This window comes from Anabrus simplex, chromosome 6, assembly GCF_040414725.1.
Source record: "Anabrus simplex isolate iqAnaSimp1 chromosome 6, ASM4041472v1, whole genome shotgun sequence".
In the NCBI taxonomy this organism is placed as follows: Eukaryota; Metazoa; Arthropoda; class Insecta; order Orthoptera; family Tettigoniidae; genus Anabrus; species Anabrus simplex.
In genome coordinates this window covers 38,863,234-38,877,183 of record NC_090270.1, presented here as the reverse complement: position 1 = coordinate 38,877,183, position 13,950 = coordinate 38,863,234, and the positions used below count along the sequence as shown (strand labels likewise).

General features: G+C 39.0%; 1 protein-coding gene across 1 annotated transcript in view; it reads left to right on the top strand.

Moving 5' to 3' along the window:
- Positions 1-13,950, top strand: part of LOC137501279 (caspase-8-like) — a 188,708-nt gene that overhangs the window by 16,713 nt on the left and 158,045 nt on the right. Inside the window, exons 3-5 of the mRNA XM_068228217.1 lie at positions 6,487-6,616; positions 9,869-10,015; positions 12,911-13,116. Coding sequence (XP_068084318.1) covers positions 6,487-6,616; positions 9,869-10,015; positions 12,911-13,116 — 483 coding nt within the window. The remainder of the gene's footprint in view (positions 1-6,486; positions 6,617-9,868; positions 10,016-12,910; positions 13,117-13,950) is intronic.

Sequence of the window (13,950 nt, the reverse complement as noted above, 5' to 3'; positions counted from 1 at the left end):
AGTTCCATCTCAACCATGCTGTTTATCTTTCTGCTATAGTATAGTCACAGTCTTCTGTCCACCCATAGCCTGCTGTGATGTCCTTTGATCTCAGCAGTCTGCCACTTCTTTTGAGAGTTGAGCTGTATTTTGCTGCTAGGAGCTGTGATAACAGTGCCCTCCTGGAAGCATGTAAGTGCATTGTTGATAGTTGAGAGTTTCTTTGTTTTAAAATGTGTGATTCACTGTACTTTTGAAGGTAAGCTAGATAATTACATATGTATTTTTCAGCACACATAGCCGACCCTGTGGTGTAGGGGTAGCATGCCTGCCTCTTACCCGGAGGCCCTCGGTTTGATTCCCAGCCAGGACAGGGATCTGAGGGCTGGTTCGAGGTCAACTGAGCCTAAGTGATTACAATTGAGGAGTTATCTGATGGTGAAATGGTGGCCTCGGTCTAGGAAACCAAGAATAATGGACGAGGGGATTCGTCGTGCTGACCTCACGACACCTTATAACCTCCAGGACTTCAGGTTAAGCAGCGGTCGCTTGGTAGGCCATGGCCCTTCGGGGCTGTTGTGCCATGGGGGGGTTTCAGTATAAATATTCTAGATCGTTCACTTTGAATTTGTCAGACAGTAAGCCTGAGCTTATAATGGTTACTCTACATTATAAATGTCTCTGTCACTCTGAAAACAAAAAAATCTCATTATTTTCATTGGAGTACTGTTGCACAGCCATTCTGTAAAAATTAAAGACCAAAATCTGAAGAGAGAGCGCAGGTTACTAAGAATTTCCTGTGGATCCAGAACTGGAAAGGAAATGCTTAAATGTGATTTCATGTGATATGTTTCAGCCAAATACAAAATCTAACTCATCTGTAGCTTGTAGTGAACATTTTTCAGAACACGATTACAAGCTAAACTTTAAAATTTGAATTTTAAATCGAGATAGTATGTCGAGTATTTTCCCATAAAGTATCCGGCTACATGGCTAAATGGTTAGCATACTGGCTCTTCATGCAGGGGGTCCCGGGTTCAATTCCCAGCAGGGTTGGGGATTTTACCCTTAATTGGTTAATTCCAATGGCTCAGGGGATGGGTATGTGTTTTGTCTTAAGCATTAGGAATCATCCTAGTCAGGGCCCCATCCTCACAGACGCGCAAGTCGCCTATACGGCGTCAACTCGAAAGAACTCTCCGGAGGCCACACGCCATTACTATTATCCCATAAAGTGACTACAGCAGTAATACGAAGGCAGGAATTAATTAAACATAATGTGCAGGAAATGAAAGCACAGCCCAAGATAGGAAAAATATAATTATAGATCAATCTATGATCTGTTGACTAAATTCATACTACCTAAAGCATACTTCTTTTCAAAAGAAAATATTAGGTCTCACACCTTCACCAAGCTTTTCATCATAGAAGTAAAGGATGTGGTTTCTTTGTACTCCATGTTGTAATTGATAACCAAAATACCAATTTATCAATGATGTAATGATTTTCTCAAGCAAATAGATGTTTCATCCAGAAATTACAAGTCAGCCGCTGGTTTTATCCTTTGACCCTATTATTAAGAATCTAAGTTCATATATGCATGAAAGAACTATGTTTGAAGGATGGGAAAATATAACGAGAACACACATGAGATGATTATATGAGCTTCAGGCTACAGATCCAGTGAAGCTTGTCGACTTTTTGAGTAGGAAACATGTTCCTTGCTACAAATTTTGAGAAATGAATGTCAAATGGGCCAAGAAAATGCATTTTGTCCTAAACTTGTGGCTGCTTTTAAGTTTTTAAAGGACCAACAGCCATCATCTTCACAACAGGGGCTACTGCAACATGTATAGAAAATGTATACCAATGTTTAATACACAAAATTCCCTTGAAAAGGAAAACAAAATTAAAAACATCCATCTTAGTCAATACAATTCAGTATGTTAAAACACTTAATAGATTATGATAAAAAAAATTGGTAGATATTTAAGCATTCATTAGACCCTTTTCAGCCACATATTAAAGTGCAATAAATGGATAAAATTATGTAAACTGAAACTATTTAAAAATTATCAAGAAAAAGTTGTGAAAAATGCTTATCATGATGTGAGGTGATTGTAAAAAATGTTTATAATCTGTTAAAAAAATATATGCTTGGGCACTTAATCTTATTCACCCATCACATGAATGAAGACTCTTGTTAAGTGTTGGATAAAAATACATTCTTGTTAGAAAAACTTTATCGATGTCTGAATTAGAGACAAACCACTGATAATTAAATATATGGAACAACACACTTAGTGGGAAAATAATTGTTTAAACTGAGCTTTGGCTTGGAGTCAACACGGAACATAGGTTAACTAAGTGAAGTTAATAACTGGTATGATCTTCAATTAAAAATCTATAAAGAAAAAAAAAATCTTAGAAAAGGAAGTCAAAGAAAGAAAAAAGAAAAGCCATACACTGTTATCTGAATGAAGGTACACGTGTAACTGCCTCACTGACATTCAACGAAATGGGTATGCTTGCGATAGATGGGCTGTATGCAAGTTTGTTTACATGCTTAGACAGTTCAAAGGACGATATGTTTCGCATCTTGTCAACATAGGTCAAGGAGGAGTGCGTTTATGGCATACACAAGTGATGCATAACTTTTCTTGAAGTATGTATTGTCCCTGTAGAGAGGTCAGTGGTGAGCAAGAGACACCTCAAGGGAGTTCAGTAAGGGATTGACTACAGATATAACTTAAATCTCAGGGGAAATAACAAAGGATTTGACAAATAAAAGAGCATATTAAATTTTTTAAAGACAAACATGATTTTATTCAAATAATGATGATGCTATCCTAGCTAGCGATGATTATGAAAATGATCATTAAGATAAAGTTTGAATTAAATCTTGCTCTTGAGGTCACATGAAGATAATACTAGCAAATGAGGTGGTACATGTGAATCTGACCTAAGTACTCTGACAGAATTATTTTACAGAATTTAATGTTTTTGCATAATATTGAATGCACAATTTTAAGAATCTTGAGGAAAAGGCTTGTATGGATAGTATTCTCGTACAAATCTGGGAAAGATTGAATGACAGGTACATTTTTAAATAAAAAATTATGTTGAAAAGAACAGTAAATATATTTTAAATTAATTTTCAGCCATAAAATTGGCTTGAAATGCATCATTTAAGCTTATAAAGTAATTTCCATGAATTGTGCTTCATCATGAAATACAAATTAAATCGACACGTGAACAATGTATCTGTTCATGACTTATTATGCAGTTATTTAACTAAATTACGTTATGTGGTCACCTCAATGAAACTGAAAAATATCTCTAGCTCTTACAAGAAAATTAATTCAATAAACAACGTTAAAACCTGGTGGCAATATAGATAATTCCACCAACTGAGAAACAAACATATAAATTGCCCACATGGCACACACATAGCTGAAAAAGAATGACATCATCCTTGCTTCAATTCCAGAAGAAATCACAATGTCTACAACATATTCCATATGATATAGATGTTGATAGATGGCAGGCATCAATTTTTGGTAATGAGACAAAGTCTCTCATAGTGCATTGGCACTGCCGGTGGCTCCAAGTAGTCTACGCAGTGGCCTTCACGGTATGCACTAGCCATGCGTCTTGGTGGGTGTGCTATTTACCAACTGATGAGCCCAACTTAGCATACTGGGGGCGAAACGCTGGCAACCAGGAATGAGTTCGTTAGAAAATTTATAATGTCCAATAACGGACCATTTATATTGGTATTACATATTCCATAACCATAATTCTACAGTCGTTACTAGGAAATGTCTATAGAAGAAATTTACAAAATATTTACATAACGTGATATCATGTACAAATTCTCACACTCACCATTAAAGATCACTCCGCATATGCCACATGGTGATGGTTATTAAAGTCAACACGTGGTCATGAGCATAAGTGATAATAAATATAGGAGTCACTTTTAAGTGCATCATTACACAGATAATCCTCGAAAATATAATAAGGAAGCTCTCATGCATTTCATAATCTCAATAAAATTCATTAAGGTGATTTCACACACGTGATGACCAAAATCCCATTCTATCATTCAAATATAAGGGTGTAATATATATTAAAAGACTTTGCAAACATTACCGCATTGAATTAATGTGTTAGGACACAATTATCTTGAATACACAACGTTCTTCAATACACAACTCTTTAATGACCCTATTCCCACTATCTTCCCAATAAGTCTCCATGTACGTGTCAAAGATTTATTATACATTTTTTTTTTTGCTAATTGCTTTACGTCGCACCGACACAGATAGGTCTTATGGCGACGATGGGACAGGAGAGGGCTAGGAGTGGGAAGGAAGCGGCCGTGGCCTTAATTAAGGTACAGCCCCAGCATTTGCCTGGTGTGAACATGGGAAACCACGGAAAACCATCTTCAGGGCTGCCGACAGTGGGGTTTGAACCTACTATCTCCCGAATACCGGATACTGGCCGCACTTAAGCGACTGCAGCTATCGAGCTCGGTGATTTATTATACAAAGACTGATTCTAACACTTATATCATATCATGAATTTCAACAATTATTCATCTGAAAAACACTCTAATACATCTGACTGATATCTATTACAGCATATCATGTAATGCATGGTATTAAAAAAACCATGAAGTATCACCAGCATAAGAATAAACCCTATTTTATTGAATTTGGTAACAAAGATTCAATCTAACGCTTAATTATCACTGATAGTAATTATAACATTCACAGAATTGCACACCTATCTGACATCTGACTCAACATTACAATCACATTGAATTATATCATCATGAGGCAAATATGTTCCTTAAAATCACCGAAATATCATTAGAATACATAAAATATTTACGCAGAAATTTTGTTTAAGTTCGGTAATGTTAATTGCATGATGAATTAATATTCTCTAAAAACTGACTGATGACAAGAATACCACACAGATTCACATTTGAGGATCTACCACTGTCACTGATGCTTAGTACGTGGTCTAGAAAAATCTTTCTAAGACAAAATATTCCACACCTAAAGACTGTCATTTCAGCATAAAGCACACACAGATGAATGCTTGTCAAAAGAAATAAGAAGTAAGACCAAGTAACTATCTACAAGACCACACCAAAAGAAAGTAAACTAAATTACTACTATACAGAACAGATATCTAGATTAACCCATAATGGAAATGTCGACTTAGCTTAGATTGTTGATTTCATCTTGGACGATTGCCCTTGACTTGTGTATTCAGGGTGGATGTCTTCCCATCTTGGCGCTGCCAGCTGCGGTTCTGCAGTTTAGTAGCACGTGATCACAGATAGATTGTACATGCTGATAGACTTCACCTTCATGCTGATATGTATGTTGCACTCCTCTTCACACGGCAACAATCCCTCGTAGAAATGAACTGAAACTTGTACAGAATAATTAGTAATAATTCCTGATGTAATTCTTCTTCACTAGCACAGAATGATAAGCATTTTAATACAAATATTTGGCAGTATCTGATGTATGTTGGTTTATCAGGTGATGCGTCTGTGGCGACAGAGAAAGTCAGAATGAGTGAAAGATTGCACTGTACATGGTATGTTAAGGCACTGCTCGGCCACAAGCGGAAGTGTACATTCAATTGGAATACCTAATTGTAAAGTTGTCATTTAAAAATAATTTCCACTAAGTCACTCATAAATTTCCCTATTATTAAATATTTCCAGTAGAAATTACTTCCTTATAATAGGCGTAGCACACATTGTTTATTTGTCCAACCCTTGTCCCGTTTATCTACGGGGTCGGGTGTGAGGTGAGATGACCTGTCATGGTGGGTTTTTATGACCGGATGCCCTTCCTGACGTCAACATCATCAGAAGAGTTAATAAGATGAAAAGAATGACGTGATGTATGATAGTAGCAAGGGAGAGGCTGAAACCTGGTGCTAGCACATAGCCTGCTCCTGTCGAATATTACCAAGGGGTCTGTCAAGGCCTAATGTCTCCATCTGGTGGAAGAATCACCATCTACAGTGTCATATGCCCTCACTCCATACGAGCACTGTGGAGAGGTTTGGAATTCAATCCAGACTTTTGGCATGTAAAGTAGTGATTAGAAATTGTATACCACCACCTCCCTTACCCTACTAGCCAACATTCTGATGATGACATTTTTTTGACCAACAGGACTCGAACCGGCTAACCACAGTGACAGAATGTGGCAAACACAGGGTTGGATATAGCACTCGTAAGAACCAAAGAATTTAATTCCCAAAAGAAGCAAACTGTCACAGTATCTATCTTTCAGAAATATTTTATGTATATTTTGAAGATCATATTGTATTGTTATATGCATCCTATTAGCCTGTTTTATACTTGATAGAGGCATACTGATGTTATGTGATTCATTGTTTCTGTAGCTTAATGTACTTCCCACACAGATATGATGAAAGATTTGAGCCGTACATTTCTTATTTCAGGCTTGCCGGGGAATGGAATTTGACCCTGGGGTAACATTGAACCCTAAAGTTGTGCGTGATTCAGATTCAAGTACATCTTATAGAATACCCTCACATGCAGACTTTCTTATAGTACACAGCACATTTGAAGGTATGTTATCTTCTTCAATATTATCTTGGTGTCTCTTTCCATTCTGACACCTATACAGCAGAAATATGCTAGTGTACTACTGGCAATCTAAATACTGAAATTTTAAATCTCTTTAAGTTTATTCTTGCAGGCAGCTTCAATTGGTAGCCATATCAGTTTTATTTTTTTTATTTTTGGTAGCATGGAATACAAGGAACATGTATGAATTAATCATAAGTAAGACTGTGGTAGCAATATATATTTATTTATTGTACTATTGCCTCTTGAGAGAACTCAATGTACTCCATGTTTGTTCCTGTAATATTGATTTAAAAAACAAGACCCACAGAATTAAGACACTCAAAAACATAGATACCAGACTATAGACCAAGATAAACAGACAAACCATGGGAATGATTTCAGACAAGGAGAGAAAATCAAGATCTGAGCGAATGAAGAAGTACTGGGCTGAGAGAAAATAGAAAAATCCATTGTATAATTGACTAAAGTGGTGCAATGAAGGCCATAAAATGTAAAATAAATTGTTATAATAATTATAAGTGTCCTAGAAAAAAAAGGATACAAGGATTGGAAATCAGCAACTGGAAAGCCTACAAATGTAGAATCCCAAACACCAAGAGTTTGCAAGAAAATATTAGATCCTGGACTCTACCCCCTCTACCACAGGTAGTCTGTAGTCAGTTGTTCTTTCCATTGCTGCATTTTCTCCCGGAGGCCTTCACATCATAAATCTGCCAAGAAGATGTCACCAGTATAGAGGAGTGTCCATGAGTGGGGTGTTTGCAGGTCACACATATTATACGTGCACTTCCTATGTACGTCTCTTTGAAGTATGGCATTATTGGGTCATATATTGCTTCCTCTTCATCATTTGTACCCAATGTTAGTTCAGTGTTCTGTTCAAGCCGGATTGTTGGGTTAATTATTAGCCCATATCTAGATGTTTAGGAGTAAGCAATTACTTCCACACAATGCGTATAGCTGTTCGCACTAAGTTAAACCTTGCAATGCGATTCTCACTCAGGGTAGTGGCTTTCTAAGATGTAACACGATGATCCAAAATTTTGAGCAATAATTAGAGTCTATATAGTGTTCCTTGACTTGGAGAAGGCCTTCTATTGTGTCCCACACGCATTCATTTGGTATGCTCTGTGGCTCCACGATGTCCCCGAAGCCTATGTCCAGTGGATCCAGGTACTGAACCACAACGTCGAGCACAGTCCGATGTGCAAGAGGAACATCGCCTCCCTTCACTATGGATTTCCTGTACATCAGGAATTGGAACGTTCCGTCTTAATGTTTGTCTTTAGCACGGACACTGTTATGTGTGACCTGCAAACACCCCACTCATGGTTACTCCTCTACAATGATGACATCTTCTTGTTGCATTTACGATGTGAAGGCCTCCAGGAGAAAATGCAGCAATGGAAAGAACAGCTTGACAAATTTGGCTTTGACTCTATCTCAGGAAGACAGAGCGAAGGAAACTGTGAAACAATTTCCAAAAATGCTTAATGTTTGTCATTGTAATGTGCAGTCATTGCTGTCCCACACGCACATGGATGAAATTCATAACCTGTTTTCTTCACACCACTTCCATGCAATTCTTATGTCCGAGATGTGGTTAACCAGCAAGTGTCCCAGTTCAGCTATTGCATGGATGAATATGTCCTCCCACAAAATGACTGTGAGGGAAAAGACAGTGGTGGGTGGCAGCTTATGTTGTCAGAGATCTCAACCCAGAAGTAATTAGCCATTAACCTTCACAGTATGAATGCAAGCTGGAGTTTTGGTTTGTGGAGAAAACTCTGTCTAGAGCGAACTGCTTGCTGGAAGTGGTTTACAAGTCACATAAATAAGGTACTTGACCGACCTTGCAACAGAAATACTAAACTTTCTGTCAGACTATGAACATGTTATTATAATGGGAGACTTCAATATAAATTTGTTAGACAGTGCTACAGCTTCTACTTGAGTTTCATAATACTTTTGAAGCATGTAATATGACAGTTTTACCTCTCAGACAAACCCATCACACTAAGAAAGAGTAAATCAACTCAATCAAGAATTTCTACAGAACACTGCTATAACGATATTACATCAAAGAAGCATGACTACTGCGATACATTTACTGGAATAAATTTTATCTCCCATACACTTCCCTGTAGAGCATTTACAAGTCTCTACATTATGCTTCAGATACTCATCTGTTCAGCTGGCTGAATTCTTCAGGTCCCATCGAACCACCTCTCCATATTTAACAAGACATTAAAATGGTGAGCTCCATGTAGTGATGTCCCATTCCAGGTTTGCAATCAATTTCTATCACTGATGTCATTAATAGGCCGCAATTACATATTCCACTACTTTATTCATAGACAACTGGAAATGAAAAATGTCGGCGAATTTTGGTTCTGATATGGTTATACCTGTGTTTCATATTCCATACTTTTTCCACATTTTTAATAATATTACATATTTTAACATGTTATGTGAAGAATGTAAAATGTTTGTACATATCTAGAGAACAAACAGAAATGGAGAACGTCTCATTGAACTCTGTGACAAATACAACTTAGTCCTGAAATCAACAGCCTTCAAACGTCTACATACAAAGGCCAAAACCTGGAAGAGTCCAAATCCCATGCTTGGCGAATTCCAGTTAGACCATGTTGCTATAGCATGGCAACATCATATGGACATACAGAACATCAAGGTATTACGAGGAGCCAACATAGACTCTGATCACTACCTTTCACTTGTCAAGATTAATATGCAACCCTTTAGGAAAACACCAAATCTCCAAAATAGTCATAAGATACCAAGGTTAAACACTCTGCAAGTGCACGATGAGGATTGTGATTTTCAGGATACCCTCAGGAAGAATACAGAGAAAGAAGGTTGGCCTGCCTTACAAAAGGCCTTGCTGGATGCCGCTCAAGAAACTATCCCTGCCTCATCAACCAAAGGCAAACACCCATGGTGGAGTACAAAGTGTAATGAGGTTATAGAAGAAAGGCGTAAAGCCTGGACTAGGTGGAACCAACATAAAACTGAAGCCAATTATGAAGCCTTCCTCATGCAAAGAAAAGCTACAGCTAACACCATCCGCAGTGCCAAGAGAAATTACCTCAGGAGCCTAATGCAACAGGCTGAAGCAAACGACCCAGTACACATCTCCTACCCTCATCCTCCATAGACCAGATGGAAAATTTCAACTGAACAATAAAGACTGCACCAAAACTCTTGCAGATTATTTCCAGAAGCTACTAAGCATGGAAAAACCTAAAGAAAAGCTTATTTTCCATGAGCCTTCACACAGGAATCCTGATTCTCAACCACCTTCGAGAGAAAAAATAATGGACATCATCGGTGGTCTCAACAACAACAAGGCTTCAGGTGAAGACGGCATAGTTGCCGAGATGTGGAAACATGCAGATGACCAGTCTTTGCAGAGCATCCATCAAATCATAAAGGACATTTGGACAACAGAGTCCCTACCCGAAGGATGGACATCTGCCGTGATTCATCCCCTCCACAAGAAGGGAAGTAAGACAGACCTCAACAATTATAGAGGTATTTCCTTGTTACAAATTACCTGCAAGATACTCTCTGTAGCCCTGCTCAATAGAGTCACCACACAGCTAGACTTACAGTTAGGTGAATACCAAGCTGGTTTCCGTAAGACTAGATCTTGTCCGGAACAGATACACAATCTTAAGACAGTTCTCAATTACAAAAGCCAAGGTGGACATCCCTGGGTAGTGGTCCTAGTAGATTTTCAGAAAGCTTATGACTCTGTGGACAGAGACACCCTTTTTTCCATACTATGGGAACTTGGTCTGGATGGGAAGACCCTACGATTAGTTCAAGCCACTGTGAGGAACACGATGTCCGAGGTCAGATTCAGAGGTGAACTATCCGAAAGCTTTCCAATCAGAACAGGAGTTAGACAGGGTGATGGTCTCTCTTGCATTCTCTTCAACTGTGTCCTGGAAAAGATCATTAGGGAATGGAGAACGATGCTACCACCGGGAGCTGGACTGAAGCTTGGGTACAAGAGAGACAACCTCATTGTCCCGTGCCTAGCCTTTCCCAATGACCTCATTCTACTGGCAAACAATATAGAAGAGGCTACCTACAACTTACAGAGTCTTTATAGTGTAGCGGTTAAGACTGGTCTGAAGATCAGCATCCAGAAGACTGAATTTATGACCAATATCAAGGAGGCCCCTTCTACAATTCCTCTCACAAACGCTACCATATGAAAAATACCTGCAGTTAAGTACTTGGGAGAATGGATCTCTGCGAATCAGAGCGAGAACCTAGCCATTTGCCAGATGTACAAAGTTTGAAAGGGCTTATCACTCATGTCGTAGTATCTATTCATCTAAGTGTCTCTCCAAGAACCTCAAACTCAGACACTACAACTCGGTCGTCAAACCATCTGTTCTGTATGCTTCAGAGTGCCTTGTAATGGCCAGGAAGGGCCCACTCAGAAAGCTGGAGTTAAAAGAGAGGAAGATCCTGAGGAGGATATTAGGACCAATCAGAGAGGAAGGAGGCATTTACAGAATCCGCCATAATAATGAACTTTATGAACACTAGGAGGACATCGTCACGTCTATAAGGAAAAGGCGCCTGACCTTTTATGGACACTTGGCCCGTCTGGATTCTGAAAGGCTCACCAACAGGATATTCACAGTCACAGGAAGAGGCAAGGCTTCGAAGAACAAATGGATCATGTCAGTTAAGTCGGATATGGAACAACTAGATATCCCACTGGGACAAACTCATGATCGACTACTGTTCCGTCAAGCCATCCGACATGGAGTTTTCCCAACGTCCCTTACAAGTAAGAAGACTACAGGAACTAAGTGGACAGAGGAGAGAAAGCTGGCTCATAATCGGCAAATGAAGGAGTATTGGAAGAAGAAGAAAGCAACAACTTTACCGAAGAGTAGATATGAGCCCTGTGGTCCTCAGTAGGCCTAAACGACAAAGAAGTAGTTTGTACATATCTAGGTAATTATTCAAAAATATTTAAAAATTGTGTCAGCTCATTTAATTTTCAGACTATAGTACAATAATTGGCGAATTTCATTTCATATAGAATATATTTTAATTGCTAAAGTTGGATTTAAAACACTTTTCAAGTTGGGATTTCTAACCTTTTGTCTGTGAAATACAGTAGGTCCTTGTGCCTTAGCTAAAGGAATATTGACATTCTATCAGATGTTGTCTGCCTCCGTAGCGTAACAGTTAGTGTTATTACTTGCTGTCGTCGGAGGCCCGGATTTGATTCCCGGTACTGCCAGAAATATAAGGATTGCAGGAGGATTGGTATGTGATGCTGCACACAGCTCACCTCTATTGGGAGTGTGCCTGAAGAAAGTTTCACCACCTCGGGATGAGGACATGAGTTTATTTTACTATCTGAGATGTTGAAGCTCATTGCAGGTGGAACATGTGGCATGCATAGAACATCACTCTGCACTAGCAGATGATTGCTGCATGATGAGTCATGCACAACACTCTGTCCCTGTTGGGTTAAATACAGACAGCCTTTTGCATAATAAAATTGAGAATTCTATGTGGATGTCAGAATGATGAGAAAATTTGTGCCAAGTTGACTTTTAATGTGTTAATCAAGTTTCTTTTACATGCCAACATGAATAACATGGCATGCTATCTTCTTCAAAAGTCTGCCAATTTTTGCAGGGATTGAGTCCTTAATCTTGTGTATGTGAAATTACCATGCTAACTCCTGGACAGTGATGCTGTCTGTTTTATAATTTGTTTATATAAAAAATTATAAATTGATACCGGTCAGACATTTCCAGCTTCAGACCTGGCCAGGTTCGGAAGTAGTGAATGCATCCCTCCACTTAGGGTTGGCAAAAGGAAGAACATCCATCCGTAATACAGGACAAAGCCAACTTGTGCATCACATTTTACACCTGTGACCTGCTAGGATATGGGAAAATTAGTGGAAAAAGGAGAACACTGCCAAAACTGATTTTGTTTTAGGTGTAAGTTGAAGTTTGATGGCTTCTGAATAGATTTACTTTGTTGGATTACTGTTGAAAATTTTTACTTTTTATTTAAGAAGGATGTGTGGATGTACAGAATCTGAGATTTAATTTTCAGTTTGTCTATCTGTTTTTAGTAATTGTCACATCTGAGTATTTTAGCATATTTTCTGAAAAATAAATATATAAATATTAGTGAAAGTTTGCAGAGTTCATTATGCAGAACACAAGTTATTTACACAAAATGCTTTGTAATTTAAAGGTTTTGTCTCCTGGAGGGATTCTATAGCTGGAACATGGTTTATCCGTAGTTTTTGTGCTGAGATGCGACAAAATGAAGAGTTCGAGTTTCTTGATATGCTAACAAGAGTATGTCATCGAGTGGCTACTGATTTTGAGGCAGATGAAATGAAGCAGATGCCTTCCATATATTCTACTCTTACAGGGGATTTCATCTTTTCAAGAAAGGTAAGGACAAGAAAATTTCAGTTTCTACGAGGGCAGATCAGAAAATAAGTTGCACTTCCCAGTTATGGCCATTTATTACACCACCTATACAACAGCAACACGACTATAATGACATACACTGTAATGTCACTTTTCCACATAGTTTCCAAGAGACTCCAAACATTTCTGCGAACGCACAACCAACTTGTCGATGCCGGATGCATAGAAATTTCCTCCAGCGTTCTGCAACCACTCGGAGACAGCGGCCTTCACTTCCTCATCGGTCTGAAAACGTCGACCACCGAGCTCTGTTTTGAGCTTACCGAACAGATGAAAGTCACATAGCGCTAGGTCGGGACTGTAGGGTGGATGTTGCCAGACCTCCCACTTGAAACGCTGCAGCAGTTCTCTCGTTTGGCAGGCCTTGTGAGATGTTACGTTATCGTGCAACAAAATCACACCAACGCTCAATTTCCCCTGGCGCTGCTCTTTAATCGCTTTACGTAACCGGTGCAACATTTGACAATACGCGTTGATCGTCGTTCCTTTCGGCATGAATTACACGTGCAGCAAACCCTCCATGTCAAAGAACACTGTCACCATAACCTTACCGGCTGAAGGTTGAACCTTGGCCTTCTTTCGTTGTGGTGATGAGGGGTGCACCCATTCCATTGATGTGCACTTCGTTTCGGGGGTGAAGTGGTGGACCCATGTTTCATCGCCTGTGACGATTCACCATAGAAACCCGTTACCGTCTGTGGCATAGCGTTGCAAAAATGCCAGGGAGGATTGGAAACGTTGTCCCTTGTGCTCATTGGTGAGAAGAAGTGGGACCCATCTTTGACACAGCTTACA